Source organism: Convolutriloba macropyga, chromosome 7, assembly GCF_964194025.1.
Source record: "Convolutriloba macropyga chromosome 7, txConMacr16.3, whole genome shotgun sequence".
NCBI classification, from domain to species: domain Eukaryota; kingdom Metazoa; phylum Xenacoelomorpha; order Acoela; family Convolutidae; genus Convolutriloba; species Convolutriloba macropyga.
The window spans coordinates 52,996,966-53,009,558 of record NC_134474.1 but is presented as its reverse complement, the minus strand read 5'-3'; the positions used below and the strand labels follow the sequence as shown (position 1 = coordinate 53,009,558).

General features: G+C 39.0%; 1 protein-coding gene across 1 annotated transcript in view; it reads right to left on the bottom strand.

The window, feature by feature from the left end:
* The window catches only part of LOC142343154 (KICSTOR complex protein kaptin-like), a 68,193-nt gene that overhangs the window by 47,923 nt on the left and 7,677 nt on the right, over positions 1-12,593 (bottom strand). The window contains exon 2 of the mRNA XM_075394850.1: positions 7,952-8,160. Within this exon, the coding sequence (XP_075250965.1) occupies positions 7,952-8,112 (161 nt within the window). The 5' untranslated portion in view covers positions 8,113-8,160. The remainder of the gene's footprint in view (positions 1-7,951; positions 8,161-12,593) is intronic.

Sequence of the window (12,593 nt, the reverse complement as noted above, 5' to 3'; positions counted from 1 at the left end):
TTTGATTCCTGATAGCAATTAGTACACCACCATGATTAAAAATATCCTTCACCGCCGCTTTGCCGTCTCGTATTACGATGAAATCTGTAAGAAATACCTATCCATTTTTGAACTCCTTTGTGAACCATGTCTCAGTTATTATGACATCAAATTCGCATCGGTGTAAACTATCAAGGAGTCTTCTTTCCTTCAAAACGATAAGAGCTCTCACGTTTTACAGTAAAATATTTTACTCGATTTTCATTTGCTTTCTTTCGCCCATCGTCGAAGTTTTTGAATCTGTAGTTGCAACGCAGTGTCTCGAATTGTATATCCATATTTATCAGCATCGTCTCCGTCCTTGTTTTTCAGTGCTTCAATCATGGAGTTGACCTGTTCAGGATTTTATTCAGGAAACGTCCAAGATGATGCGGGAACGTCCAAGAGAGGAAGGATTGTTTTTTTTTGCGTAGGGCCCCGTCTTTCAATTACCCCAAAAATCATAAGAAAATCTTGTATTCACATTTAATTTGCTGTAGCAAAGCGGTTCCAACGAGTTCGCAACGACAACTTCATTCACTTTGTCGAAATTACATCTGCAATTTCTCAAGTACCCTGACGCAGCTTAAAAACGTATCACATCTTCACACTCGACATTATAAAGTCATTGCTAAGCACAAGATCAAAGACAGTCGATTTAAATGTGTTGAAACACAAAAAATGCAATACGTTCAAGTCAAAAAGATAGGAAGCAAAATTGTTTTATAGGTTATTTCCTGATTCATAAGTTTCCCAATCTAAATTGTGTGACGCAAAATTAAGTCATAAGTTAAAACTAGGTTCGTTATACTTTGTCTGCGGGAATTTACGGAGTTTCTGAACATCGTCGACTGATACTTAATAGTGGCTACCCGTTGTTGGGTTGTAGAGTACAGCTATATAGCAAGGTTCGGAAGAAGCTCTGAGTTTAGTGATACGAAAACAAACGGGAAGTTCTGTGACATGAATTTCGTCGTGCTTAATTTGATTCCTGATAGCAATTAGTACACCACCATGATTAAAAATATCCTTCACCGCCGCTTTGCCAGCTCGTATTACGATGAAATCTGTAAGAAATACCTATCCATTTTTGAACTCCTTTGTGAACGATGTCTCAGTTATTATGACATCAAATTCGCATCGGTGTAAACTATCAAGGAGTCTTCTTTCCTTCAAAACGATAAGAGCTCTCACGTTTTACAGTAAATTATTTTACTCGATTTTCATTTGCTTTCTTTCGCCCATCGTCGAAGTTTTTGAATCTGTAGTTGCAACGCAGTGTCTCGAATTGTATATACATATTTATCAGCATCGTCTACGTCTTGTTTTTCAGTGCTTCAATCATGGAGTTGACCTGTTCAGGATTTTATTCAGGAAACGTCCAAGATGATGCGGGAAAGTCCACGAGAGGAAGGATTGTTTTTTTTGCGTAGGGCCCCGTCTTTCAATTACCCCAAAAATCATAAGAAAATCTTGTATTCACATTTAATTTGCTGTAGCAAAGCGGTTCCAACGAGTTCGCAATGACAACCTCATTCATTTTGTGGAAATTACATCTGCAATTTCTCAAGTAACCTGACGCAGCTTAAAAACGTATCACATCTTCATATTCGACATTAAAAAGTCATTGCTAAGCACAAGATCAAAGACAGTCGATTTAAATGTGTTGAAACACAAAAAATGCAATAGGTTCAAGTCAAAAAGAGAGGAAGCAAAATTGTTTTATAGGTTATTTCCTGATTCATAGGTTTCTCAATCTAAATTGTGTGACGCAAAATTAAGTCATAAGTTAAAACTAGGTTCGTTATACTTTGTCTGCGGGAATTTACGGAGTTTCTGAACATCGTCGTCTGATACTTAATAGTGGCTACCCGTTGTTGGGTTGTAGAGTACAGCTATATAGCAAGGTTCGGAAGAAGCTCTGAGTTCAATGATACGAAAACAAACGGGAAGTTCTGTGACATGAATTTCGTCGTGCTTAATTCGATTCCTGATAGCAATTAGTACACCACCATGATTAAAAATATCCTTCACCGCCGCTTTGCCAGCTCGTATTACGATGAAATCTGTAAGAAATACCTATCCATTTTTGAACTCCTTTGTGAACGATGTCTCAGTTACTATGACATCAAATTCGCATCGGTGTAAACTATCAAGGAGTCTTCTTTCCTTCAGAAATAAGAGCTCTCACGTTTTACAGTAAAATATTTTACTCGATTTTCATTTGCTTTCTTTCGCCCATCGTCGAAGTTTTTGAATCTGTAGTTGCAACGCAGTGTCTCGAATTGTATATCCATATTCATCAGCATCGTCTCCGTCCTTGTTTTTCAGTGCTTCAATCATGGAGTTGACCTGTTCAGGATTTTATTCAGGAAACGTCCAAGATGATGCGGGAACGTCCAAGAGAGGAAGGATTGTTTTTTTTTGCGTAGGGCCCCGTCTTTCAATAACCCCAAAAATCATAAGAAAATCTTGTATTCACATTTAATTTGCTGTAGCAAAGCGGTTCCAACGAGTTCGCAATGACAACCTCATTCATTTTGTGAAAATTACATCTGCAATTTCTCAAGTAACCTGACGCAGCTTAAAAACGTATCACATCTTCACATTCGACATTAAAAAGTCATTGCTAAGCACAAGATCAAAGACAGTCGATTTAAATGTGTTGAAACACAAAAAATGCAATAGATTCAAGTCAAAAAGAGAGGAAGCAAAATTGTTTTATAGGTTATTTCCTGATTCATAAGTTTCCCAATCTAAATTGTGTGACGCAAAATTAAGTCATAAGTTAAAACTAGCTTCGTTATACTTTGTCTGCGGGAATTTACGGAGTTTCTGAACATCGTCGTCTGATACTTGATAGTGGCTACCCGTTGTTGGGTTGTAGAGTACAGCTATATAGCAAGGTTCGGAAGAAGCTCTGAGTTTAGTGATACGAAAACAAACGGGAAGTTCTGTGACATGAATTTCGTCGTGCTTAATTTGATTCCTGATAGCAATTAGTACACCACCATGATTAAAAATATCCTTCACCGCCGCTTTGCCAGCTCGTATTACGATGAAATCTGTAAGAAATACCTATCCATTTTTGAACTCCTTTGTGAACGATGTCTCAGTTACTATGACATCACATTCGCATCGGTGTAAACTATCAAGGAGTCTTCTTTCCTTCAAAACGATAAGAGCTCTCACGTTTTACAGTAAAATATTTTACTCGATTTTCATTTGCTTTCTTTCGCCCATCGTTGAAGTTTTTGAATCTGTAGTTGCAACGCAGTGTCTCGAATTGTATATCCATATTTATCAGCATCGTCTCCGTCCTTGTTTTTCAGTGCTTCAATCATGGAGTTGACCTGTTCAGGATTTTATTCAGGAAACGTCCAAGATGATGCGGGAAAGTCCAAGAGAGGAAGGATTGTTTTTTTTTGCGTAGGGCCCCGTCTTTCAATTACCCCAAAAATCATAAGAAAATCTTGTATTCACATTTAATTTGCTGTAGCAAAGCGGTTCCAACGAGTTCGCAATGACAACCTCATTCATTTTGTGGAAATTACATCTGCAATTTCTCAAGTAACCTGACGCAGCTTAAAAACGTATCACATCTTCACATTCGACATTAAAAAGTGATTGCTAAGCACAAGATCAAAGACAGTCGATTTAAATGTGTTGAAACACAAAAAATGCAATAGGTTCAAGTCAAAAAGAGAGGAAGCAAAATTGTTTTATAGGTTATTTCCTGATTCATAAGTTTCCCAATCTAAATTGTGTGACGCAAAATTAAGTCATAAGTTAAAACTAGGTTCGTTATACTTTGTCTGCGGGAATTTACGGAGTTTCTGAACATCGTCGTCTGATACTTGATAGTGGCTACCCGTTGTTGGGTTGTAGAGTACAGCTATATAGCAAGGTTCGGAAGAAGCTCTGAGTTTAGTGATACGAAAACAAACGGGAAGTTCTGTGACATGAATTTCGTCGTGCTTAATTTGATTCCTGATAGCAATTAGTACACCACCATGATTAAAAATATCCTTCACCGCCGCTTTGCCAGCTCGTATTACGATGAAATCTGTAAGAAATACCTATCCATTTTTGAACTCCTTTGTGAACCATGTCTCAGTTATTATGACATCAAATTCGCATCGGTGTAAACTATCAAGGAGTCTTCTTTCCTTCAAAATGATAAGAGTTCTCACGTTTTACAGTAAAACTTAAATTATCTTACTCCATTTTCATTTGCTTTCTTTCGCCCAACGTCGAAGTTCTTTCGACGTTTTTGAAACTGTAGTTGCAACGCAGTGTCTTGAATTGTATATCCATATTTATCAGCATCGTCTCCGTCCTTGTTTTTCAATGCTTCAATCATGGAGTTAACCTTTTCAGGATTTTATTCAGGAAACGTCCAAGAAGATGCGGGAACGTCCAAGATAGGAAGGATTGTTTTTTTTTCGCGTAGGGCCACGTCTTTCAATTACCCCAAAAATCATAACAGAATCTTTTATTCACATTTAATTTGCTGTAGCAAAGCGGTTCCAACGAGTTCGCAATGACAACTTCATTCATTTTGTGGAAATTACATCTGCAATTTCTCAAGTAACCTGACACAGCTTACAAACGTATCACATCTTCACACTCGACATTAAAAAGTCATTGCTAAGCACAAGATCAAGACAGTCGATTTAATTGTGTTGAAACCGAACAAAATCAATAGGTTCAAGTCAAACAGAGAGGAAGCAAACTTGTTTTATAGGTTATTTCCTGATTCATAAGTTTCTGTGTGACGCAAATTTAAGTCATAATTTAAAACTGGGTTCGTTATACTTTGTCTCCGGGAATTTACAGAGTTTCTGAAAATCGTCGTCTGATGCTTGATAGTGGCTAACCGTTGTTGGGTTGTAGAGTACAGCTATAACAAGGTTCGGAAGAAGTTCTGAGTTTAGTGATACGAAAACAAACGGGAAGTTCTGTGACATGAATTTCGTCGTGCTTAATTTGATTCCTGATAGCAATTAGTACACCACGATGATTAAAAATATCCTTCACCGCCGCTTTGCCGGCTCGTATTACGATGAAATCTGTAAGAAATAATTATCCATTTTCGAACTCCTTTGTGAACCTTGTCTCAGTTATTATGATATCAAATTGGCATCGGTCTAAACCAACAAGCAGTCTTCTTTACGTCAAATCAATAAGTGTTCTCACGTTTAACAGTAAAATTTAAATTATTTTAAGCGATTTTCATTTGCTTTCTTTCGCCCAACATCGATGTTCTTTCGACGTTTTTGAATCTGTAGCTGCAACGTTGTGCCTCTAATTGTATATCCACATTTAGCAACATCCTCTCCGTCCTTGTTCAATGCTTCAATCATTAGTTGACCTTTTCAGGATTTTATAATCAGGAGCAACACTTATTTGATTGTAATTGAGCTCCGCGTCTTTAAGGTTCCTTAAGCAACGAAAGATTTTAATTTCTTGCCGTTTTTTCTTTAGAAAAATCCTGATCTTGGTCTGTGATCGATCTCTAGAATTGCCTTCATAAGTCTTATGACTTTGTCGACTTGATCCTGGTCTAGTTTGATGCTCAACCCTCCCAAACAGAACCTTTATTTTCTCTCTTTGGGGGCATTCTGTTTGCTTTCTAGTATATTGCAGAGAACGACATTGTTTTCATATTCTCCTTCCTCTTTCTTGTTGTTGAAGGGTTTCACTCATTATCTTTTTCATGATCTGTGAAAAAGGGGGCGCGCTGCTACTCTTCGGTCAGGAAGTTTTTATCTCCTCGGGCATTTATTTATCAATTACTACGTTGATTTTCTTTTCAAAGCTGCTCCTCAACCGTTCGTTCTTCGATAACTTTTGCTCTGCTGCTCGGTATTTTCTATCCGTAGATCTGCTGGTCAGTTAGTTGCTTTTGTAAGATCGTCAGTTTGTTTTCACCTTTATCGACATCGCCTGGACCTTACCTCATAAGCTTTTTGTCAGATTCTTTGAAATTCTTAGAAAGCCAAATAAGTCCCGAGATCTTTGCAGGCGCCGAAGAGCATTTGAGGCTACACCCGAACATTCAGCTTGATGAACCCAGCATCCGCACTTGTAGTAGAAAACTGTCTCAGCCTAACACTTCAACTTACAGTGACCGCAATGGTATTTTGCAGATTGACTTCTAGTCTTGTGAGTTAAGCCTCTTCCCACCACTGGTCAAGTTGCCACGTCACTAATCTCTAAATTAGAATTAACAAAAGGAAAGCCTCTACCCACCAGTTATGGTGTCCGAGGAACTTCTAGGCTGGAAAAGTGAAAAAAAACTTCCCTACCAAAAGAAGGGTGGGAACACATTAACAAATGATAGATCATGATGCTAAAAAAACAAAACGTCACGAGGGCACTACAACTAACGCAAGTTGCTGCACCTTTCTACCAGTTGAGGTTGCGAAGGCACCTGTTATATCTCAGTCACTCAGGAGCCCCTTTCAACCAATGAAGGTGGAGAAGGCAGCACTGAAACTAGAAAATTAATTGGATATGACTTAATCCCCTTCTAATCGGTTAATATTACAAAAGCACTAGACTTATTTTCATATATTATGACTGAACAGAAAATCGATGCCTAAAAAAGCCGACTTAATGTGAAATCATGGATGAATGAATCAATATGCAAAGCTACAAAGAACGAAGCACCAAAACAATGGAGCCCCTTTCTAGCAATTAAGGTTGCGAAGGCACTCTAAGATAACATACGCATATTCACATTTGATACTCTAATTAGTTTGCTTTCTTTTCTTTGCTCTGTCTCATTCCTTCTTTGATGCCTTGTTCTTCGCCTTTTGACTTTCAGGCATTTTGAGACTTTTGAGGCCTCGTTCCTCGCCTTTTGACTTTCAGGCATTTTGAGGCGTTTTCGGGACTTTTGCTTTCTTACACATTTAGAGGTTTGATAGATTTTCCCAATATCGCCAACCAGTCGAAAGCAATCTAGCTACCAATTCAGTTGTTGGGTGAGACTGTTTTAGGTCGTTCAATTCCTTGAAATCTTTGTATTTTCGGTGAGACGGTAGTGTGCTTGCTCGTCGCAAATACACTACCGCTTCTATACAACAACTTTTTTGAGATTTCGAGGAACTCCCCGACACTTGTGGCCCGCTTGTCGTTAGTTCTTTGATTGCTGATTGTGTTGGTGATGAGGCCGTGTCAAATTAAAACTTCCGTTTTCTTGCAAGTATGCACCCTGCCTGTCAATAAATTTTGCAATACCGCCATGAATGTAACTCCTGCCAAACAGTTCTCGGGAAGACTTTTTATGTTCTTTCAATTAAAAGAAAGCAAATCCCTTAAAAGGTTAGTCGGTCACCTCGGGTGCAGCAAATCAACTGCTATGTATATTTGTAAACCCTGACAGTAGTCAATAATTAAAGCATCAGAAGCCAAAAAATAGAGAAAGTGACAAGCATCAGAAATATAATCAAAATAGATATGATAAATAACAATCCAAATATTATGTGTAGTGATCTTGAATCAGTTCAAAAATATATAAATAGGGATTTTAGAGGCCGGCGTTTATGGTGTGTAGCGTTCACGTTTAACTAAACCAGCCAAGTTCTGAAGATTTCTACCCTTTATTGTATCACATAAGTTTGCTTTCCGATTTGACATTACATCAGCTTCCGCATCTGCAATGTATCTAGAAGTGCATTTGATTTCGACAGAAAAATGTCGACAGAGAACTCAGAGATTTCTTATGTGATGAAGACTGCGTAAGAGTCGGTCTTTGATGGTCGCTTAGTTTACTTGCTTTCCTCGTTATATTGAGTACCTTGGATAAAGGGTTTGAGAAAGCATCACAGGCACTTTCAAATTCAATGTTTTGTGCTTTTTCAGAAAGTTGTATTTTATGGTGTCAGTTTAGAGCGTTAGCTTCTAACTGTCGGTAGCTACCTACCTGTCGAACCTAACAGATTTGAAGCAGTTTTCGGATGCCACCAATACTTCTTCCGCATTTCTGTTAAAATTAAACATTTTAGAGCATCCATAAACATTGGTCACGCCATCTAATTTAACGGAGAATCCCTCCCAGAGCCAGCTTCGTGGATGATTCTCCATCAGTCTGGAAAGCTCGCTTGTTAACAATCTTACAATTACATTAATTCTGAAACAAAGAAAAAAACATTCAGACAATTCAAATAGAGAAAGCACGCTCCAGTCTCTAAAGTTTTATATTGTTCACTGCATCAGTCCGGCATAACTGCACACTGCGTCAGTTCAGCATAAGTTAATATTCTTGACTCCTATAACCCCCAATGTCGACAATTGTCTTATGTAATGCGAGGAAGCAATTAACTATAATTAATACAATTTATGGAATGCGGTAAATTTAAATACGCTGCTGTGATGTGTCATAGTAGGGGTTCACTGCTGCGTCCATTGGGTGGATCATACTCATTTTACCATTTTTAATTTATGGAATAAAAAACACGGGGAAATTCTCTCGCTAGCGGTGTGAGGGCGTCTGAACATCTTAGGACCTGAACATCGTTCACAAATACAAAATATCAATGCAGCTATTCAGAACGTTATGCGCTCTCCAGTTACAGAGCCATTACATAAGCCATCATTATGTAAAAATGTGGCACACGTGTCTGGGGGTTGCAAATAATATGCGCCCACTAAGCGGGGGGGGGACACAAACGGAAAAGATCCGAGCAAATTATGATTAACCCCCAATGAAAAATAGCCCTCCATTATGATATATTGACTATGACTCGGGGTATGGGTTATCTGTTCCCCAGGCTGTGGATGGCTATAATGGGCGACCCAAAAATATATATAGTTTCTTGATGAGCACTTCCTTGCGGGCGAGGATTAGTCTTGCAGTTTACCGGAGTGAGTGCGAAAGTTGCTGACAGTCCTAATACGACAGGAAATCCAGTAGCTGTGGTTGCGAGGGCTACGCATAATCGTGGTTCTTGCAAGCGAAAAAAAGTGGTAGGCATCATTTGGGTCTTTCCCATTATAGCCCCCAATAAAATTATAGCCCCCCATTATGGTATAATTAACATGATTGGGGGGGACTATAGGATATCTGACCACTAAGCTGGGGGGGGGGGGCTACGATGGGAAAGACCCAGGCATTTTTCTCTGATCTTTTACATTCACAATTTTACATTCACCCGATGAAACAATGCGGAAATTGTTGGCTCTGTCCCTGATATGGAGGCCTGAATATACAACATCCAGATCAGCGACTGAATGACTACACGAACTCATGTCTGATTTCTGATGCCTTCGCAGCCTGTCGAGAAGACGAATCTCAAATAAGCAAATTAACGATACAGATAAGACAACAGAACTCGAAGTCGTTAATTGAGCGCAGAAACCAAGTACTGAATGATATGGACGAAAAAGAACAATTCATTGTGACATTAGCTTCAGAGAAGGGTTCGTCCAATTGGTTGAATGCTCTGCCACTTAAAAAATACGGATTCAACATGAATAAATCTGAATTTCGAGATGGGCTGTGTTTGAGATATCATTGGGACCTTGAGAGAACCCCCGAACATTGCGCATGCGGAGAAAAATGGACAATCGCACACTCCCTCCACTGCCCGAAAGGAGGATATACTCACCTGAGGCATAACGAAATCCGTGATAGTTTCGGAGAGTTGTTGAATCAGGTTTGCCCTGATGTAGAGATAGAGCCGAAACTTCTTCCGCTTCAAGGCTAGAGCTTTGCAAGCAACTCAGTAACCAAAGATGATGAGGCTCGACTCGACATTAAAGCAAATGGGTTGTGGGTGTAACGATTCCAGCGTACCTTCTTCGAAGTCAAGGTCTTCAATCCGCATGCCAAATCATGTCCAAAAGACGCCAAGGACGCTTACAGGTATCATGAATCACTGAAGAAACTGAAATATGAAAAGCGGATTGTCGAGGTTGAACAGAGCTCCTTCACGCCACTGATCTTCTCATGTACTGGCGCAGCGAGTCCCAACACGAACAAAGTCATCACAAGGATAGCTCAGAAATTGAGCCAAAAACGAGAAGAGAGCTTTAACGATATTGTTAGTTACAAACGGACGAGGTTAAGCTTTGCACTTCTACGAAGCTGCTTCCTATGCATAAAAACCGGAACTAACCAAATCATCCCTAGGGGCCACTATAGAGGAGGGAAGACTCAACTAATTTTAGATTCTAGACGCGATGATTATTACTGTCATCTAATGTTCTTTACATTGTTATTATATGTCTTTTCCTGAAGCTATTTAATAATTACTCTTTGTTGACAACCGTTTTAAACTGAATTCACGCTTTTCTCCTTTTAAATTATATATACCTGCTAATATTGTTCAATGTACCTTTAATGTACGAGCTTTTCTTAACGCTAGCTTCTAATTGATTTATAATTTGTTGTACCACCGCGTTAAACTGAATTTACGCTTTTCTCATTGGGAGAAGATGCTTGGCTTAATTTCCATTTAATTTCCTTGTATGCCAAAGAGTCCCCAATTAAAAGTCTGGCAATCTTGTTTGCTTTATATGAATTTCCGAGCAGCAGCGGGCTTAATAATCCTTACTCTGGGACAAATCTCGGGAAATTTAAAAATCCCAATGTGTAGGGACACTTCCCTCTGTTGCCCCAAATTTTGTTGAAAAAATCTGTTATTTCGCTGAGTATTGCAGTGTCCTCGTTTGGGCCAATTTGCTTTTGATATCTTTCTAGATTGCTAAAGAATATGGCTGGTGCGCCTAGCTAATAGAAGTGCTTCATCGTGGGCAATAGTGATCAGGTCTCGGCCATTGTCTTGTTTTGACGAGAATTTGACACTCCAGTTTTTGCCATAGATGTCCACTGGAGGTATACCGAGGACACGCTCGGCTGCTGTACTTGATGTTGAGAGGCAGTTTTGTAGTATGTATCGAATAATCTTGTTTTGAAAAGTTTGGACATCTTTCTTGTTTTTTTACTCATATCGGGAAAACATAGAACGCTTGCGGTTGGATTACTGTTCTGAATAACAAGGCTTGGCTATATAAAGGTGATCCCCACCTCCGGAACAGTTGCTTCTGAAGTGGTCCAAGGTCTCCTTTGCTTTAGTTATGACTGACTGGGCATGCTCCTTGTAATCCGTTTGGTCTATAGTCACACCAAGCGGTTTGGTCTGTTGTGTAATTGTACTGCTGTCACTTTTCACATTTGGTACATCTATGTCTGTTGGTGAGCAGTTCAAGAGCTTTAGCTCTGTCTTTGACTCGTTCACGCCCATTCTTCATTTGGAGCACCGATTTTGAATGTCGCGACAGAAATTGTTAAACTGCTTTTAGACTTTCAGATGTCTTTGTTTCTACTAGTACCGAACTGTCATCCGCAAATTCGAAGTGTGACTTCTAGTTTTTCAAGAAGTCGTTGATGTCCAAGATGAATAGCACTGGTGCGAGTAAGCTGCCTTGTGGTAATCAAGTCTCGATATTGAATCTAGAAATGCCATGTTTTCTGATCCGTAAGTAAGCAATTTGGTGTTTTCAGAAAAATAGGCAAGATGGCAAGTAGGTAAAGTGATCAGACTGTACTCTTTTTGGGTCGGAAGCTTTATTGTGTAGAGCTAATGCAATTGTTTGCTTCGAGCCTTTTCTTAAGCCTGTTTGTAATTATTTTTTAAAAATGTAAAATATGACTGCTGATAGACAGAGGTCGGAAGCTAGAGCAGAGTGGGTAAAAACTTTTGTTCGTTTTTCTGATGAACGATATCCTAGCTTTCATCCATGGCTAATTCAATTTCCGCCAACATTCGTTGTAAAGCTGCAGGAGTAAGCTAATGAAGCTGCAGACCACTTGATGCTGAGAAAACCAATTTCGCAAAAGCAGTTTATTATCCAAGGACACGAATCCGCTTCGCTGTATTTCTCAAAGTATTCCCAGTACAACAGAGTGTACTTCTTGAATATTTCATGCATTTATTTTCCAAAAGCTCTGGATATGATATTACCAAGGAATTCGGTTCTGATAAAGATGACTGAAATTGTTTTAGGCAGACCTTTGGGACAACCAACTCATTTGGTCACCTTGTAGCGTTGTCGCGTTGTTTGCAGTTGGTTGAGAGAAGTTGCTGATATTAATGTTATAGTTGCCTTTAGAAATATATTTGATCAACCGGATGTTGTGTGTTTCAATATATAAGGAAAGTGTCAAAAGTTTTCATTTTTGCGAGTCGACCATTTTAGGTGTAATATGCAAGTAGTGTCCACTTCGCAGTGTTTCTTTGAATTTTTTCTATTGATCTCAAATTTGTCTTATTACAGAGAGACAGGGTGTTACCGTGAGCCGTTATTAGGACCACATAGCCCGTTTAAGCATTCAGTTTTGTCGTAACCGGGCAGGTTTTTGATAAACTACGTCTGATTAAGTATAGAGCCAATAGTTTTCCTGCATCCTTTGTCAGTAATTGTGGTCCAGGAGTACAAACAAAACAGATCTCAAACTGCTGGCTATACTAGTTTATAGTTCCATTCCACCTTAAGTGGTTCCTTGAAGTATACTAATGTGCATTTTCATTCTTTTACTCTCATGCAATTTAAAGAGCAACACT